Source organism: Zophobas morio, unplaced genomic scaffold, assembly GCF_036711695.1.
Source record: "Zophobas morio isolate AGI-343-1 ecotype UQ-CSIRO unplaced genomic scaffold, CSIRO_AGI_Zmor_V1 ptg000031l, whole genome shotgun sequence".
Taxonomy (NCBI): Eukaryota; Metazoa; Arthropoda; class Insecta; order Coleoptera; family Tenebrionidae; genus Zophobas; species Zophobas morio.
The window spans coordinates 3,322,370-3,343,204 of record NW_026972136.1 but is presented as its reverse complement, the minus strand read 5'-3'; the positions used below and the strand labels follow the sequence as shown (position 1 = coordinate 3,343,204).

The following is a 20,835-nucleotide window of genomic DNA, read 5'->3' as shown; positions in this document are numbered from 1 at the left end:
TGATGACTACTGATAATGTTGTCAAGTAATGACAACATCATTATTTTGTTGGAATCTTAGGCAAATCAGTTAAAGCATGAGTGAGAAAACGAATAAATCGTGAACAAAATATATACAAAAGATTAAGTTGATGTTAAATAAGCTCCTCCCACTTGCACAAGCTCCACCTTAATAAATTATTTCACTGACCCGAAGAAGAGGGGCGGCGTTTACAGTTGTACCTCACCGTGTTTATTTTAAATGATTTTTAAATATTTCTACGTAAACGCTGACGGCAAAGTTGTTTTTTGAATAAACAATAACAATAGTATTAAAAAAAATGTAGTCCTAGATTGTATTATTTGTCAATGTTACAGCCAATAAAATGCGTTATCAAGACGGAGTAGGGGTGGGTGGGTGGGGCTACTTTTGATTTTTGTCCGAGCTGAGATTAGCTTTGTTCTAAGAGTCCTATAAGGAAGCAATAGCCCCGCCCACCCACCCCCTCTTGATTGTTATACGCTATAAATCATTTTAAGAAATTGGAAAAAGTGTCAACGTCGCAGCAAAATTCCAGAAATATTGTTAATTGTGTTATTTCCGCCATTAGTTTTTGCTTTATAGAGGTGAACACAATGAAAAAATCGAAAATTAAATTTATAATTTTTCACAAAAGTTCTACTACAGTGTGATAAAATCACCAACAGACAGACAGACTGGAAACAAACGACAGAGACCGGAAACGGGACCCACTTTTTCATATTTTACGAGCTATAAAACCTCAACCAAATTTCCTTTATGCTACTGAACCAAAAATTAAAAACAGGTAAATTTTATCGTCCTTTATGTTGGTAATTATTCTTATCAGTCTTACACGTCACTGGTATTTCTTACTGTCGACGTAAAACCACAACGTAAAGTTAAACTTGGCATGCGAAAGAAAGCGCATGCAAGGAAATTTCACACGGAAATGTTCAACACCGACGCTTTGTCTTACCTAAAAGTTTTAGCCCCGTTTTAACCAAATCGCGCAATTTTTTTGGCTAAATTTTCACGATTTTTACCGTTTAACATTTGTACTTATCGTTGTAGGATCTCCATTGTGTCTACGAGCCGGTAGCAGCTACAACCCCATCCATCACATCAAGTAATATATACACACTGTTTACGGTGAAAGATTACTCGTTTACTTTAACGTATCGAAAAAATATCCTGTGACATTTTGATAGAAGTCGTTCAAGTACGTAATCTAAATAGGGGCTCTCAAACTGTAACTGTTTCAAAAAAAAAAAATGATGAAAAATCCAACACTTCGTCTCGTCGTGCTAAATTTTATAAACAACGTTCTGTACGTTTACATATCGATTTAGTTCGTTTTTCTCTCGCAAAAACTGATCTAATTCCGGGCCATACAATTAAATTTTTCCACTGAAAGTGAGCATCCATCGATCGTCGTTTGATAAAGACAAAGCACGAACACAAATAGAATCAAAATTCTGTTGGTAATAATTATTAAAAATATATATAGATATATATTATATAATTTATTATTATGTAGACAAATATTTATAGCTGGACTGACCATTAAGGACGTCCACGTCGTTAATTTTCGTAAAACTCCGTTTATATTAATTGCGTTGTTTGATAACTGAGAGCTTCAATGATAAATAATGCGTTAATCGATATTAAACGATAATAAATATTTCACTCAGTTTACCAAAGCCAGGTAATTACACTTTAAACAATTAGCCCAGTTGTTGTGGACAGACTTGATGCTTTAACATTTACCGGTTGTCGTGGGAGGAAGTACGCAATATTTTTGCTCTCTAGGGTCAAAAGTACACTTTGATAAGTCGAATAATACCCCTTCTCCAGACTGATGACGTCATTTTCGCCTGTGCTAAGTAAAAACGGATAAACCTCCTGCAGCTCAAACGTATTTTCCTCTAATCTTCGCTTTTAGTAGCACCGCTCTATTCCCTGTAAGGATTAGGCAATTTCTGCTTTTCCCCAGGTTCGTTAATAAGCAAAGTTGTTTTTATTGCCTGATTGCTTTCCATACGACCCGATCCAACCGGGAGAAGAAAAATCAGATTAGCGTCCCATTTATTCAAATTTCAGCACGGCTTTGAGAGAATTTAAATACTTATTGTCAAAGCAAATCTACGAAAGCTCTATCGGTAATCATTTTCAGATCAAGATCGCTTTATACCGCGAAAGCTCGACTAAGCTTTCTGGTACGTCATTAGTTTTTGCATGAAAGCTCTGTGCACACCAACTTCGTAAAACGTAATTTTTATTAATGAATAAAAGCACCGTGACGCTAACAAGACAGATAAAGTCTAACGTAATATTAATATCGATCTTGAAATTGTGGCACTGTGGGGCGCACTAATAGATTAAGCAGCTTTTGTAGAGCGAATACGTCGTAGTAAAGCATTCCGGTGTAATCGCGGGATTTATTGGTTAATTCGAGCAACGTTTATTGGACGATCGCGCAATAAATTCGAGTACGGAGAGCTTGAGCAAAAAGCGGAGCTTTTCCGTTTCTTCGATTGGAATCGAAGCGACCGCCAAGTCGTCGTTATTCCCCGAACAGATTAATGAAGAGGATAATTATGTCAAATTACAATTTTACGGGTCGTATAAATTATATAGGGCCCGGGATTATTAGAACGAGTGACGTGTGCTTCGGATGACGATTTTATAGATGTCTAAAAGCGGCTGATCGTTTCCGAGTTAGCGTTTGAGCTTGTTAACTTCTGAATTAATTTGTTCGCCTAAAAAAAGAAAGATAAAGTGAGAACTCGAAAGTAATGTTCACTGTGCTTAATTTTCTCCCCGAAGACAATGGTGATGGGGGTCGATAATGATTTTTATTTGTGAGAGTAAATATCGTTTCATTTATAAATGATTGATTGCTTGTTTTAAAGCTTCTGCAGCCGCAATTGTGGGTAATGGATGGGTTGTTTTTGTGTATTTATGACGATTATCTTCAGTGTTTGGCGTTTTTGGGACTTTGACGATTTTTTTCGGTTGCTAATTGTGGCACGAAATGTGTAAAATGTGTCACGTAAATTCTGTGTACTTGATTACGTTTATTGTATTTGACGCAGGCAATAATGAAATTGTTGGAACTACAACTGAGATGGATTTTTCTGATAGTGGGAACGTATTGTTTTAATTTTGTTACGAAAAAATCACTTTTGGTGGAGGAATTACTGTTTACAAGTTTCTGGAAGTCGCTAATTAGATCGATACTGGTTGTGTTTCTAGAAATAAAAATAGTAAGTTCGATTCCTGCTTCAGTTTCAAACTACTCTAATTCTTAAGTGCATCTGGAAGCAAAGTTAACAAAAGTAGAAATAAAACTGGCAACTGTAGCATTTTTTTCTTAGTTAACATTATCAAAGACAAACATTACGTCCAGCTGTGAGCGAATGTGACAAAAAACTTAAAGTGTTGAGTGTTGAGAGACAGGACCAGCATCTGCATTAAACACTCTATCCTCATTTTATTATATATATTTCTATACTTTAAAAAAATTACAAAATCATCATCTTGTTAGAATCTTAGGCAAATCTTTTTGACATTTACAGGAGTTGTGTTTCAGAGGAAATTCTCGATAATAAGTGAGGATTCCGACATAATATTCAATTTTGATTATTAAAGTTTCAAAGACGTTAGTGACATTATATTATATATATATTTTTAGAAGAACTAAGGTATTTCTTAAAATATCTTAATGTTGATAAAGGAAACAAGGACAGATCCGAATCCAAAAAGATGATCAGTTTTGTAGTCATGTTGAGCAACATTAATTTTTTAAAAAACTAATTTTTCTTAATTTTTGCGTAATAAACAAAATTTTAGCCGTCATTTTAAAAGATATCGGGAGAATAAACTGAGACAATTTCCGATTAAAATGCGCAATTTTCAAATGGATTTCTCTAAAATTGTTGAGTGTTGAGAGAGAGTGGGGAACGACCAGCATCTGCATTAAACACTCTATTCCCGATTTTCAATATTTCTATACTTTTAAAACTCGGAGTTTTATATTTATCGGAATCTAGTGTTTTTAAAGAAATAGTTCGTTTAATTAAAGAATCTCTAACTGCTTGTCGAAATCACGTCTATACGAATTAAATATAGATTTCTTAGGAGAATATATAGGATAAGAAATAAAAATCCTGTCAGACAAAAAAAAAGATTGGAAAAATGAGGCTTTTAACCATCCCTAGAAAACTACGTGAAAGTGTATCGGTATCCAGAAAAAGAGAAAAATAAAAGAAAAAGTAACGGAAGCAATAAATAACTAACTTTATAAAAATAAAGGCATCCAACCACTCTTGTTTTTTTTTTTTGTTTGTTGTTAAGTCTTGGATTCTACCGCTTGCAAATCACAATTCAATTCCTAGTTTGGAGTGAATCAAATAAAGTAGTGAAATTGTTAATCAGGAGGGCGGAGCTAAGTTTAGTTTTTTTGTTCAGAATTTAATAAACAATCAAGAACCCCGCCCACCCGCCCGCCTCTTCATTCTAATGACTACTTTTAATATTGTCAAGTAATGACAACTTCATTGTCTTGTTAGAATCTTAGGCAATTAAACTGGGGTTAAATAAGAATTCCAGACGTGAGAATTAAGCAATATAACTGGATGCTCCTCCCATTGGCACAAGCTCCACCTTAATATATTATTTCACTGGCCTGAGGAAGTGGGGCGGAGTTTACAGTTGTACCTTGCTGTGTCTATTTTAAATGATTTTTAAATATTTCTACGTAAACGCTGACAGCAAAGCCGTTTTTTGAATAAATAATAAAATGTTAAAAAAAAATGTAGTCCTACATTCTATTGTTTGTCAATACAGCCAATAAAATGAATTATCAAGACGGAATAGGGGTGGGTGGGTGGGGCCATGTTTGACTTTTACCGGAGCTAAGATTACCTTTCTTCTAAGAGTCTTATGAAAATCAATAGCCCCGCCCACCCACCCCGTCTTGATTCTGGTGGGTACTCTTAATATTGTCAATTAATGTTAATTATTAACAACATTATCTTATTAGAATCTTAGATAAATAATATAGTAAACCGTTAATCCATTATATGCTAAACAAACACACTTTTATCTGTTGTTTGAAGAGATATGAGAAAATAGACTTGCAAACTTAAGGAAACTTCGGATAAAAATGGGTCACTTTCATATCAATTGGACACTTTAATTTTGAAAATGTTTTCTTCAAGAGTTTTCCAGACGTGAAATAATACAATTTAGAGAAAAATTCCATTCCTTAAAATATCTTGGTAATTGAATAAAAATAACGAAACTGGTAGAGATTTTAATTAAGACGACAGGTTTTCCAACCACTTTGTGTTTCATTAATAAAACAGATTTTTCTCTGTTATTAGAAGAGATACGAGGAAAATAAATACAGATATCTTATTCTAAGGAAATCTCCAGTAAGAATGACAAGAGGTAAAAATTAAAAATTTGTATATTAACAAACAGAATTAAGGCAGATTCATAAACAACAACTACAGGAGTATATTATTTTATAATGTTTAGGTAAACTTAATTAGTATTAAAATACATACTTGGCGTTAATCGGTCCAGTAGTTTTGGAGATTAATTAAAAATCGACACAGATAACAGACGACAGACAGACTGAAACGGGGGACCACTTTTTTGGACTCTAGGGGCCATGAAACGTCGAGAAAACATGAAAGTAGCTATCGCTTACGCTGGGGAAGTAAACACCTATTTTTCTCTGAAGACATACGAGGAATTTTTATATGAAAATATTGGAGTCATAGAGTCTTAAAGACCTGAAATAATACATTTTAGAATAAATATTTTGAAAATTGAACGTAACACCAACACAAGCAGAAATTTTAAACAAGACGAACCACATGTTTCCCGATCATTTCCACTAACCTTAATTATTTGCAAAAGAAACACATTTTTCTCTATTATTCGAATAGTCACGGGAAAACTAACTACAGATTCCTAATTATCAGAAAATTTCCTATGAAAACGATATATTTTCAGACTGACTTTAGTTTTTGGATAAAAATTTTGAAGAAGCTTTTAGTTAAAATAATAAATGACAAGAAATTGTGCACTTCATTCATATTCACTACATATATTTTTTACGAAATAAACAAATTTTTTCTACGTTATTTGAAGAAATACCGGAAAAACAGGTACAGATTCGTTATTTTGAGAGTATTTCTAATTATAACCGTCACTTTTCCATTTGACTTTACAAACGTAAAATGGCTAAGACGCGAATTTTGGAAATTTTTATTTCAGAAATTTTAATGAAAGTTTTATATGAAATAGTAAATTTTAGAAGAAATAGTACAGTTCTTTAAATATGCTGATATTTGAAAAAAGTAACAGGCCAATCTGGAGAAACTACCAGTTTGATATTTTGGGTAAAATAAATTTTTTGCGTCATGAACAAATTTTTCGCCATTATTTGAAGAAATCCAGAGAAAATAAACACAGATTGGTGGTCCTGAGAAAATATTCTAGTTTCCAAATGGATTTGTTAAACTTTAATTTTTCCCATAAAAATGGTGGAGGCGCCGGGATAATATTCAATTTTTAAAATTTATGATTGGAACTTAATACTTTTTTGCCATAATTTAAACAGATACGGGAAAAATAAGTTCAAACTTGTGATCATGAGAAATTTTCAGTAAGAGTGACCACTTTTTAAATTTACTTGACAAACTTAAGTTATTGCATAAAATTCTTTTTCGAAAATATTTAGTTCAAAAATTTTAAAGAAGATTTGAATGAAATAAATTTTACAAAAACAAGTGAGGTTTCATAATGCCCAATAAGAAATGGATAATATTCAATTTTGAAAATATTTTCTCCAAAAGTTTTAAGGACTCGGACATTAAGTAACCCATTTTTCAAGAAAACGTGCATTTATTTAAATATCTGAACAACTGAGCAAAATAACAGGTTTTTTGAACATTTTTAGCGACATTATAAAGTTTTTTTCCACAAAACATATTTTGCTCCATTATTTGAAGGGTCACGAGGAAAACAATAACAGATTCGTTGTTCTGAAAACATTTCACGTTAAAATGGTCTCCTCGGACCGATTTCACAAACTTCAGTTTTCCATGAAAATGGCGGAGGGGCCGGAATAATATCAAAAACAGAATTTTGAAAAAACTTTAAATAAAATACTAAAAAAAAAGAGTGCATTTCTTTATAAATTTAGACATTTGCAAAAAATGACAAATCAAGCACAGACCAGAAATAGTATCTGTTCATTTGGAGCAAAACAAGATTTGTGATCCTGAGAAAATATCCGACGCAGTGACCTATTTTCAAACGTTAGAGGCGCCGGGATCACATTTATTTTTGAAAATATTTGTTTTTCAAAGTTTTAAGGACACTTTTTAGAAGAACTAATTTTTCTTAAAATATCTTGATATTCGAAAAAATAAAAAGCAACGATCCGAACCCAAAAAGATGACCAATTTTCTATCCGTCTTGAGCAACATTAATTTTTCCTGCACGAATTAATTTTTCGTAATTTTTGCGTAATGAATAAATTTTCTCAACAGCTTTAGACACTTTTTAGAAGAACTAACGTGTGCCTTAAAATAACTTGATATTGAAAAAAAGTAACAAGTACAGTACCGAATTCAAAAAGATGACCAATTTTTCATTCGTTTTGAGTAGCATTATTTTTTTCGCAACAACTAATTTTTACCGTCATTTGAAGAAATATCGGGAGAATAGGCTTAGATTTGTGATCCTGAGAAAATTTCCGATTAAACTGCGCAATTTTCAAATGGACTTCTCAAATTTTATTTTCATGTGTCAAATTGGTGGAGGCGCCGGGATAATAGTCGATTTTGAAAATATTTATTTCAAGAATTCGAAAGAAACTTTTACATAAAGCAAAATATTTTGGGAGAAGTGGTGTGTTCTTTTGAATATTTTAATATTTGAATAAAATAATTTTGAACAAGATTAATTTTTCTTGCCAATTTACTGCATCATTTAAATAGTTACAGGGAAGATAAAACGAGATTAGTAATTCCTTTTAAATTAATTTCAGAAATTTATTGTTTGCATAAAAATGGTGAAGGGGCCGGTTATATATTTAATTTTGAAAATATTTAGTTCTAAGAATTTTAAAGAAGCTTCTGCACAAAACAATAAATTTTAAATTAAGAATTGTCAAAACTTTCTGGAAAAAAAACTTTTGTAACAAAAATTGTTTCTGCTGTTATTTCAAGAGATACGAGATTTCGCATCTCTACACAAATTCGCCATCTTAAGAAACTTTCACCGAAGAAATTGTTTTTTTTTTTAAAAATATGTCTTATCGTATTTAATGATGTGCTTTTAGTTTACATGACTTTTTGGAATACTCGAATTTCTAAAGTAATTTTTGTATTTCAAAACTTGCCCTGAGCTGACCTAACTTGGTACAAATTTTTTCGTATTTTGTAAGTTTGTCTAAACATAAATATGTTCAATGAAACGCGTAAGTTTTTCAAAAATAATTTCCCCATGGATTTTTTTTTAAATTGCTGAAATAAATATCTTTTAAATGAATTAGGAATTAAATTTGTGTTCTACGATCTGATTGGAAATGTTAACTTTCTCCGTACCGCTTCAAATAAATAATTAAAAAAAAGTTCCTTCTGAAAAAAAAAGTTGTTTAAAATGGTCCAAAAATTGGTCGTTTTTCTTGGTTCAAATGTGTACTCGTCCTATAATTTTGTCTTAAATAAAAAAATACATCATTTCTTTTAAATTGATCGCTTTCTGTAGCCACGTTTAAAAACTTTATTTCACTACGTATTTCAGTTTGTATTTTATTTTCGCAAAAGTCTTGCATATCTTCTGTGTTTTATTTTATAACACTTTTGTTAACTTTTACTCTATTTACCACTTTAAAACTCAGAGTGAATGATGGTGCAGCGTCGTAAACTTAACTCTTCTCAAAATTCTTTTAAAAATCGATCCGACAACTTTTACAGACTCTGTTCTCGTAATAACAACCTGAAATTTATGTGTCTCCGACAAGTTTCCACGGTGTAATCCTTCGGTCTAACCCAAATGCAACAATTACAGGATTATCTAATAGTAAAAAGGACATTTGTCTCTTCAACCCACCTTACTTTCAATCTGATAACACTAAAAACAGAATCCCCTACCACGACCTGCAAAATCAAATAAAGCAACGTTCGCCCCTATTATAAGCCCCATCATTTCGATATCACAACCGATTTATGCACCACAACCTCCCTCCAACTTTCCGCTAAATAAAAGACAAACCCGCAGCCATAAATTAAATTGAATGGAGACATTCTGGCGTTTGCCGTTCAAACTTCAATCGCATTAAAGTCGTCGGCGCACGATTCAGCCGAAACGCAAGCTTTTCACTGTTTCGACTTGCTAATTCCTGAATGAGCTGATGGTTTGACGACACGACCGCACCTCTGTAATTCGACCAGGCTCAACAAACTTTGGAGAATTTCGTACACAAAACGAGCAGAAACTACCCACATCGTTCTGGCGGGAGATGATGTCAATTGCCGCTAAATTTGAAGACATTTCGTGATGAAAAACCGTAAAAAATGTAATTAACTCCCGGGGGACGGTGGGTGCGTCTGCGGTATTCACGAGGTGAAAGGTTAAAGCGTCATTGAAGCGAAAAGCGTGATACTTGATTAAGTCGATTTGGTGGAGGATGTGTGATAATGGGTAGTTAGCACGGATGTTTGATAGTTGCTGGTCGTTAGGTGGATGTGAGGAAACTAATAATGAGCATAAGTTGTGTCTTAGATATTCCTGATGCGATTGTGGGGCGGGAAGCTTGGAGGGATGTGAAAATAGATATGCTGGATTTCCTTTTGAGCTAGGTTTATTTATTACTAAATAAATGGTGATTTAACAGGTAGAAAATTATAACTGTTCTGACAGATCCTTATTAAAAGCATCATCCATCATACGAAATTTTTCGCAAAATTATTAATCTCCCATTCCTGCGAATTAAATTCGGTTAGTATAGCTTTCGCTTTACATCTTTTTTTGAAGAAAAAAAAAAAAAAACAATTTCTTGGGTCAAAATTTCCAAGATAGCGAATTTGTACGGATATAGAATTCTGGTATCTCTTCAAAAAACCGGGTTTTGGAAAAAATATTAATAAATTGGCAAGAAAAATTTATATTGTTCAAAATTGGGCAAAATTGGTCATTTATCTTGGTCCAGATCTGCGCTCCTTTTGTTATTTTGTTCAAATCTCAGAATATTCAAAGAAACACCATTTGTTCTAAAATATTTTACTTTTTCATAACGATATTTCAACGGTCGATTCTGGAAAAACGGTTGCAGTTATCAAAGAACCCATGCTGGAATTGAGCTCTAGAGCTCGAAATCTACAAGAAAATGTGTATAGTCAAGTTTCGAAAATGTCAAAATTTTAGCGAAATTTGGAGAAGGGGGAACATTAAAAACTTTAAATTTTTAAAAAGTTGCTTAAAAATTATGAAAAAATTCAGGGACGTAGATCTATAGATTTCCCATTTCCGACTGTCTGTCGTCTGTTATCTGTGTCAATTTTTATTAGAGGAATAATCTCCAAAACTACTGTACCGATTGGGAAGGAAGTGGTCAAATTTAAATTTTTGCATAAAAATGGGTGAGGCGCCGGGAGAAGAATTTATTTAAAATTTATTTGTCTTCGAAATTTTTCAATAATTTCTGCAAGAAGTAATAGACTTTTGAACAACTTAAAACAATGTTTTGTTCGTTTTTGAAGAAGTGGCGAAAACAAGGACAAAGTCTTAATCTTGGAAATGGTCAAATTGAATTTTTTGGATAAAAATGTTGGAGGGATCGCAATAAAAATCGAACAAAATTGTAAAACATTTCAAAATATCTTGATTTTTTCCATTTTTTCGTTTTTGAAGAGTTATGTAGCTAAAACAAGGACAAATTCTTAATTTTGGAAAATTTTTAATCACATACGCCCATCTTCGAACCGAAGTGGTCGCCGGGTTAAAAATGAACGTAAACATTTTTGTTTTAAAAAAAATCACGGAAGTTTGAAAAAATTTAAGCGTTTCTTTGTCATATTTATATTCGAACAAAATTATAAAATGAGAATAAATTTAAACCAAGAGTGAAAACCAGTTTTCAATTTTTTTTTTTTAATGAAACATTTTTTTTCATTTGTGGAGAGGTATCTGGTGGAAATCAGGACAAATTCTTAATCCTGAAACACTTTCCTATCACGTAGCCAATTCTTCAGACTAAAACGGTTAAATTTAAATTTTTGGATAAAAATATTGGAGGCGCCGGGGTAAAATTAATTAAAAAAATATTTATGTGAGGATTTTCAAAAAATTTCGGTGGGGAGGATAATTTTGAAGAGCTTAAGCATTGGTTTGAACATATTTATATTTGAACAAACTTACAAAATAAGGAGAAATTTGAGCTAAGAAGTAAAACCAACTTTCGGAACATATTAATTTTTCCAGAATTTTTTTTGGGCATGTATTTGGCAAAACTAGGGAGAAATTCTTAAAAAACCTTCATGTACTCACATATTTCGGTCCAAGTGGTCAAATTAAATTTTTGTGATAATAAAACGGGGACATAAAATTTGATTTAAAAAATATTGATCTCACGAGTCTTTAAAAATTTCCATGAGGAGCATATATTTTTGAAGAATTTAGGCGTTTCTTTGAATATATTTATGTTTGAACAAGCTTAGAAAATAAGAAGGCATTTGAACCAAGAAAGAAAGCCAGATTTCAAAAATTTTCATTTTTTCAGAGCAAACTTGTTTTCGTTTCTGGAGAGGTATGGGGCCAAAATAAGGACGAATTTTTAGTCCTTAAAAACTTCTGTGTCACGTAGTTACATCTTGGAAGCGAAATCGTCAAATTTAAAGTTTTGCATAAAAATGGTGGAGGCGCCGGGAAAAGAATTTATTTAAAACTTATTTATCTTCGAATTTTTCAATAATTTCTGCAAGAAATAATACGCTTTTGAACAACTTTTGCATTCTTTAAAAATATTAAAATTGGAACAAAACTACAAATTAAAAAGAAATTTGAACGAAGATACGGAACATTTTGATTTCTTCCAGAAGAAACAATTTTTTGTTAGTTTTTGAAGAAGTTATATGGCGAAAACAAGGAGAAATTCTTAACCCTAGAAAACTTCCGTATCATGCAGTCACATTTTCGGACCGAAATGGTCGAATTTAATTTTTTGGATAAAAAACTATGCCTCAGGATTAAAAAAAAAATCAAAGGGCACTTGTTTAAAATGGAAAATTTGTATAAGGAAAGATCGATTTTGCAATGAGGCTCCGCCCCGTTATATCAAAATACATATTTCCTTGCAAAAATATACAATCTTAACCATTTTTTAAGTTTCTTGTTGTGAAGAAATGGTTATGTATATTCAGAAAAAAAAGGCAAAACTTAAGCCCCGCCCGCCCACCCTATCACAATTCTGATCATTTTTTTTAATTCGTCGTTCGCCGAGGGGCGGAGCTTAATTGTAAAATCCTTATTCTCCTAAGAGAAATTAGCATGTGAAGTATGTTATTCAGTAATTGTGTTAAACAAACAAAACTAAATGTATTAATTAAAAAAGAAAACCAAAATATAAGCCCCGCCCACCCACCCTATCTCAATTCTGATGATTTCTGTTATTCGTCGTAAGCCGAAGGGAGGAGCTTAATTGTAAAATCTTTATTTTTCTACGAGAAATTACCATGTGAAATGTGTTCTTAAGTAATCGTGTTGTACAAAAAATACTAAATGTATTATTTAAAAAAGTAAACCAAAATAGAAGCCCCACCCATATATAATTTGCAGATTATGGAGAAATTTGAATTACGAATAACAACCAATTTTGGGAACAATTTGATTTCTCCCACAATAAAGATTTTTTTTAAGTTGATTACACAAAAGATTGCCATTTTAGACATGTTTTAATTTTCTTATTATCGAAATAAGTCTACATATATTGAGAAAAAAATTAAAGCCAAAGATTAAGGCCCGCCCATACCTGCCTTGATCTAAATAGTAATGAAGTCTTCATTCGTTGGCAGATCTAGGGGTGGAGCCTAATTGCAAAATCCATATTTCCTTACAAAATTTACCATTTTAAACGTGTTTTAAATTCCAAAGGATTAAAAAAATCATCGTACTTGAGATGGGGTGGGTGGGTGGGGTTTTATATTTTACCTTTTTCTCTTAACATACATAGCATTCTTTGAACAACACGATATTGAAAAATGTGTTTTTAATTTCTTGTAAAGAAATAAGCATTTTGCAGTTAAGCTCCGCCCCCTTGGTTCACGGCGAATAAAAAAAATCATCACAATTGAGACAGGGCGGGTGGGCGGGCTTACATTTTGCCTTTTTGTTTTATTACGTGTAGATTTCTTTTTACAACTGTAAACTTAAAACATTTTTAAAATGGAAAATTTGTATAAGAAAATATCGCCTTTGTAATTAGACTCCGCCCCCTAATTGCAAAATCCATATTTTTTTGCAAAAATATACCATCTTAAGCATGTTTTAAGTTTCTTGTTGTGTAAAGATGGCTATGTATATTCAGAAAACAAAGACAAAATATAAACCCCGCCCACCCACCCTATCTCATTTCTGATGAATTTTTTTATTTGTCGTGAGCCAAGGGGGCGGAGCTTAATTGCAAAATCCGTATTTCCCAAGAAATGAAAAACATGTTTTGGAGTATCGTGTTCTTATCACATACCTACATCTTCGAACCGAAATGGATAAAATAATTTTTAGGAAAAAATGGAGGAGGCGCCGGGATAAAATTAATTTAAACATTTTTGTTTGTTGACTTAAAAAAAACCAAAGAAATTTTAAAGAATTTAAGCGTTTCTTTGACAAAATTAAATTCCAACAAAATTATAAATTGGGAGTAAACAAAAACACTAAATCCACAGTCCTAAATTTCTGTATCTTCTTTCAGCCATAAGGTTATTAATTTTCAGATCTTAGTCCGTTAGATCTCGCACTTTGTGGTTATAAAACTTGAAATTAAGAAACCATGTACGTAATACATATATTTAATTTTTTTCGACTTTGAATTTTTGTACAAATATTTTGAAGGCTCCTGGAGATAAATTAATAAGAATGTTCAAACATTCAAATTTAAAGTTTTATTTAAGAATGTTGAAGATGAAAAAAAAGTTTCTTACTAAAAAATCGAAGTTAAGAAATGACGTACATTAAACTGTTTTTGTTTGTAACCTTTTCCTCCCCTTGAAAAAATAAAAAAACAAAAAATACACATTTAGTTGTGAACTGCGATAACAAAGGACAAGAAGTAAATTTTCCGCATGATGTTTTTCACATAGAATAAAAAATTTCACGTACAGCTGACTTACTTTAAAAGAAATGATGTTTCCTCACAACGTTATTTATTTAGAATTTTAAATTACCGTAAACCGAAAGTAGCAATTCGTCCTCCATTTCCTGTAAATATTTACTCACCCATTCCATTTAGTATTAATAAAATGTGTCTAATTTCCCAGTAACAGCCACAACTTCAGCCAGTTTGTGAGTATTCTTATTAAAGCTGCAAAGCGAATTTTAAATTATCTTCATGGAAGTAAACAAGCCATAAAATATTACCAACTTCCGGCTGTTTGGAAAATTCCCCAGTACTAAAACTTTATTAACAAACTTTCCCCACACATTTAAACATAACACGTTGAAAATTTTATGCATTTTCTTATTGTATGCTTGAACGTAACGCCAAATAAGTAATCCATCGCACGAAATAGCCGCTTAAAAAGCATATTTCTACAGCAAGTTACCGCTTCAGACGAACTTTCATATATTTTTTACCCAAAGCGGCGAGTAAATTGGTTTTTTGTAGTAGTTTGGAGAGTCAACGCTTCATTTTATCGTCTCAGCTAAGATAAATGGGTTTTATTTACGCAAGTCGTGAGATAATAACGATCTCGAGATGGGTTTTTTAGACCACTTGTAGTAAAGAACAATGCACCCAGCAATTTTTGTATAATTTTGTGAAGTCGTTTTCGTTTTCATCGATTTGTTTATCACCATCCATGCCGAACTTGTTTTTGTGCACTTCCACCCCTAACCTGTTTATTTATTCGTAGGCCACCCCATGGTCTCCGCCACCTTTTAATAAATAAAAACCGACTTATCGATCCTCCCCAATCTACTAATTCGATCACACAATGGATTTAAAATTTATGGTCGGAATTAAAGACCGCCTTTGAATGAGTAACGGCTTCGCTGAAAAATGACAGCAGACAAAAGAACGAATTTATCACCGGACTTCTTCAGATGTGTAGTTTGTCGCTGCTAGATTGGCTTAATTGTGTTCGGGGTGGGAGAAGATGAGCTGAGTAATCAGGGAGGTTCCAATCCAATTTGAAACTAATTTCGTACAACAAACTTTATAAAGCAGTTAGTGGCATAAAAAGCAAAACCTGGTGGAATTGCCGGAATTTTTTTATCGGGGAGAGTAGTGAAAACCTAATTTTCTTTTTTGCTTTTATCCGAAGTACTCCGACCCGACGTTGCAGTTTATTCTGTGTCAAATATTTAAACGGTTCTAACGAGCTTTTCTGAGGTGGTTGACACAATTAAAAGTTTTTACAGTTTTTCGAGCGACTCCAGTAAATTAGAAGAAAGTGGAAAGCTCACTATAGAAGTTTGAAATTCTTGTTGCTGCTGGTTTGAGTTTCAGACACTAATTCAGTTTTTTTGTTTCAGGGTGCGAGTGGAGTATTATGTCAATGAAAATACATTTAAGGAACGACTGCAACTATACTTCATAAAGAATCAAAGATCTAGTAAGTTTAGCGCCTCTTTTACGGATTGAGTGTCTATTTTAATTGACTTCGACTGTAAAACGTGGTTCGTGCTCCAGTGAACTGTTACTACTTCCTAATTAAAAGAGAATATCCCATTTCAGCTCTTAGCGCTTGCATGCAGCGCTTAATTTGATTTAGGTTCTATTTGAAGAATTCATTGTTGAAACTCCCCATTTACAATAAATGAAAGTAATATAATGGGATGATAAGTGGGCGGAATATTGTACACTTCTTGGACGCGGATTTCAAAAGCTTTTCACCATTTTCACGTTAGACGATAATGTTCTTCGCAGAATAGGCGCATTATGCATTGTGCACATAATAACGCAAGACGGATTTTTCTCGCCTCAGACGAAAGCTGAGCTTATTCTTGGAAGATACGTGTAAATAACACACCATTTGGTTATTTTTTCATTTGGAGCTTTAAGGTAATTCGCATGTGCTCATTTTTTATTAAAAAAATGAATGTGTGTTTGCGTTTTTCACGTGGTGTTGGACATGAGTAATAGTATTTGCGTCATTGATTATTCTGTAGCTATCAGGTCTGTGGATTATGGCATGTTGTGTAAGCTTAATAAATTACCCATCAAGCTAATCTATAATAATCGACATTCACTAACCTTTTGAGCGTGGACAGGCCTTTAATAAATAGTTATGGCGGCAGAAAATTTAATTGGTTTTATATAGGAGGTTCCTGTTCGGTAATTAAATGTGCTTTGTCCAGTGTGAACTTCATTGACAAAATTTTACAGTAGTTCTGAAAAGCTAGATTAGAGTAGATTGTATTTCATACCTTTGGTTAACCGAGTATTGGAACATTTAGTGAAAAAGCTCATTCATTTAGGAAAATTCAGTACTTATCGAGTCGTAGAATTGATCATTTTTGCTAGGTTTCAAATTCTGTTTATTTTTACACTAGACGTCTAATTTTCGGATTTTTTTTCAAAGAGACTTTTTTTAAGAGCAGACGGCGAGGATAAGAACAGATTCCTGATCCTGAAAAACGATCGTGTCATGCAGACATATTTTCAGACTGAAATACTGAAAGTAGAAATGGTTTTCCAAGGACGTCACGGGTCCTTATGATTCTATTTATATCAGTGTCTAATTTGAAAAAATATCTGTGATTTTTCAGTCTATCAAATTGAAAATGAGGTGGATGCAATGTTTCGTAAAAAATCTTGAACAAAAAAAAACCTAACAAATTTTTCATGAAAAAGTTTTTTGTTTCGGAAACTGTGCTTTAATAAATTTCAGCATTTATGTAATTGTAAAATTGATACATTTTTGCCGAGTTTCACCGAGTTCCGTTTATCGTTGTTATCCTTGCAAATAGTAGGATAAAAAAAATCGTAAGTAATCATAAGTACGTGTAATTTTTGGATCGTTTTATAAAATATTTCTCTTTTTCAAAAAAAAATATTTTCTATTCTTAATCAAGAAATTAAGGTAAAGGTAATAACCTACTGGTGATTCTGAGAAAATTTCTTGTCGAACACATTTTCGGACTGATTGAAATTTATTTTTTAAATAAAAATGGAAGTGCGCCAGATAATGTTTTTTAAATAATTATATTAAGAATTTTTAAATAAATTCTACTGGGATTAATAAATTCTCATAGCAGAATTTTTTATTTCGCGCATCTCATTTTTGATTTCACACATGGCATTTCTCATTTTCCACATCTCATTTTTCGTTTCGTGCATCTCATTTTCCATTTCGCACATCTAGTTTTTCATTTCCCATTCTCATTTCTCATTTTACACATCTCAATTCTCATTTAGCACACCTAATTTGACATTTTCCACATCTCATTTCTTGTTTCGCACGTCTCATTTCTCATTTTTCATTTAACACATCCTATTTTTCATTTCCCACGTTTCAGTTATTGATTTTTCACATCTTATTTTTCATTTCGCAGATAGCATTTCTTATTTCGCACGTCTTATTTCTCTTTTCTTACATCTCATTTCTCATTTCGCTCAGCTCATTTTTCATTTCACGCATCCCATTTTTCTTTCCACACATCCCATTTTTCATTTGGCACGTTTTATTTTTTGTTTTTCACATCTGATTTTTCATTTCGCACATGTCGTTTTTCATTTCTCACATCTTAGATTTCATTTCATACATCTCGTTTCTCATTTCTCATATCTCATTTTCATTTCGCGAATCTCATTTTTCATTTTGTACATTTGATTTTTCCTTTCACACATGGGATTTCTCATTTTTCACGTCTCATTTTCCATTTCGCACATCTAGTTTTTATTTCGCACTTTTCATTTTTCATTTCTCCCCATTTTGTTTTCATTTGGCAAATCTTGTTTTTCATTTCTCATATCTCATTTTTCATTTCGCACAGCTAATTTTTCATTTCCCATTTTCATTTTTCATTTTCCACATCTCAATTCTCATTTAACACTCCTAATTTCTCGTTTCGCACATCTCATTTTTTGTTTCGCAAGTTTTGTCGTTTTCATTCCACACATCCTATTTTTCATTCCACAAATTCCGTTTTACATTTCTCACATCTCATATTTCGTTTCACATATCTCACTTCAAATTCCCACATCTCATTTTCTATTTCATACATTTAGTTTTTTCATTCCACACATCCCATTTTTCAATTTGCGCGTTTTATTTTTTATTTTTCGCAAGTGATGTTTCATTTCGCATATGTCGTTTTTCATTTCTCACATCTCAATTTCGTCATTTGCCACATCTCATTTTTCATTTCTTACATCCCATTTTCCATTTTGTACATTTAATTTTCACTTCGCACATCTAAATTTTCATTTTGCACATCTCATTTTTCATTTCGCAGATACCATTCTTATTTCGCACGTCTTATTTCTCTTTTCTTACATCTCATTTCTCATTTCGCTCAGCTCATTTTTCATTTCACGCATCCCACTTTTCTTTCCACACATCTCATGTTTCATTTGGCACGTTTTATTTTTTATTTTTCACATCTGATTTTTCATTTCGCACATGTCGTTTTTCATTTCTCACATCTTAGATTTCATTTCATACATCTCGTTTCTCATTTCTCATATCTCATTTTCATTTCGCGAATCTCATTTTTCATTTTGAACATTTAATTTAACACATGGGATTTCTCATTTTTCCTTTCGTACATCTTATTTTCCATTTCGCACATCTAGTTTTTATTTCGCACTTTTTATTTTTCATTTTTCCCCTTTATATTTTCATTTGGCAAGTCTTGTTTTTCATTTCTCACGTCTCATTTTTCATTTCGCACTGCTAATTTTTCACTTCCCATTTTCATTTTTCATTTTCCACATCTCAATTCTCATTTAACACTCCTAATTTCTCATTTCGCACATCTCATTTTTTGTTTCGCAAGTTATATTTCTCATTTTACACATCTCATTTTTCATTCCACACATCCTATTTTTCATTTCGCACATTTCGTTTTACATTTCTCACAACTCATATTTCATTTCACATATCTCACTTCAAATTCTCACATCTCATTTTAAATTCCACACATCCTATTTTTCATTTCACACATTCCGTTTTACATTTCTCACATCTCATATTTCATTTCACATATCTCATTTCCCACTTCTCACATTTCATTTTCCATTTCGTACATTTAGTTTTCATTTTGCACATCTAGTTTATCATTTTGCGCATCTTATTTTTCATTTCGTACATAGCATTTCTTACTTCGCACGTCTCATTTCGTACATCTCATTTCTCATTTCGCACATTTCATTTTTCATTCCACACATCCCATTTTTTGTTCCACACATTCCATTTTTCATTCCGCTCGTTTCATTTTTTATTTTTCCATCTGATTTTTCATTTCGCACATGACGTTTTTCATTTCTCACATCTCATTTTCATTTCGCACTTCTCATTTGTGGTCATCCTGTAAAAAATCCCTATCATACAAATATATTTTCTAACTGAAATATTGAAATTTATTATTTATGTAAAAATGGTCATTTTCTATTTCATACATTTAGTTTTTCATTCCACACATTCCATTTTTCAATTTGCGCGTTTTATTTTTTGTTTTTTGCAAGTGATGTTTCTCATTTCTCACATCTTATTTTCATTTTGCACATTTGATTTTTCATCTCGCACATCTTATTTTAATTTTGCACGTCTTGTTTTTCATTTCTCACATATCATTTATCATTTCGCACATCTAATTTTTAATTTCCCATTCTCATTTTTCATTTTGCACATCTCAATTCTCATTTAGCACACTTAATTTCTCATTTCGTATATCTCATTTCTTGTTTCGCACGTCTCATTTCTCATTTTACACATCTCATTTTTTATTCCACACATCCTGTTTTCATTTCGCACATCCCGTTCTTCATTTCTCACATTTCATATTTCATTTCACACAAATCACTTTCCATTTCTTTCATTTAGTTTTTACCTCGCACATCTCATTTTCCATTTCGCAGATAGCATTTTTTATTTTGCACTTCTCATTTCACACATCTCATTTTTCATTCCACGCGTCCCACTTTTCATTTCGCATGTTTCATTTTTTATTTTTCACATCTGATTTTTCATTTTTCACATCTCATATTTCATTTCACACATCTAGTTTCTCATTTCTCACATTCCATTTTCATTTCACATACAACATTTCTCATTTTCCACATCTCATTTTTCCTTTTGCACATCTCATTTTCCATTTCCCACATCTAGTTTTTATTTCAAACTATTCATTTTTTATTTCTTTATTTTCATTTTGCACGTACTGTTTTTCATTTCTCACATCTCATTTATCATTTCGCACATCTCATTTCTTGTATCGCAGTTGTCATTTCTCATTTTACAAATCTTATTTTTCATTCCACATCCTATTTTTCATTTCGCACATCCCATTTTTCATTTCTCACATCCCTTATTCCATTTCACACGTCTCACTTTTCATTTCCTACGTTTCATTTTCCATTTCGTACATTTA

General features: G+C 32.2%; 1 protein-coding gene across 1 annotated transcript in view; it reads left to right on the top strand.

The window, feature by feature from the left end:
* LOC135139545 (potassium channel subfamily T member 1) overlaps positions 1-20,835 on the top strand; it is a 238,221-nt gene that overhangs the window by 49,529 nt on the left and 167,857 nt on the right. Inside the window, exon 3 of the mRNA XM_064069828.1 lies at positions 15,775-15,854. Within this exon, the coding sequence (XP_063925898.1) occupies positions 15,775-15,854 (80 nt within the window). The remainder of the gene's footprint in view (positions 1-15,774; positions 15,855-20,835) is intronic.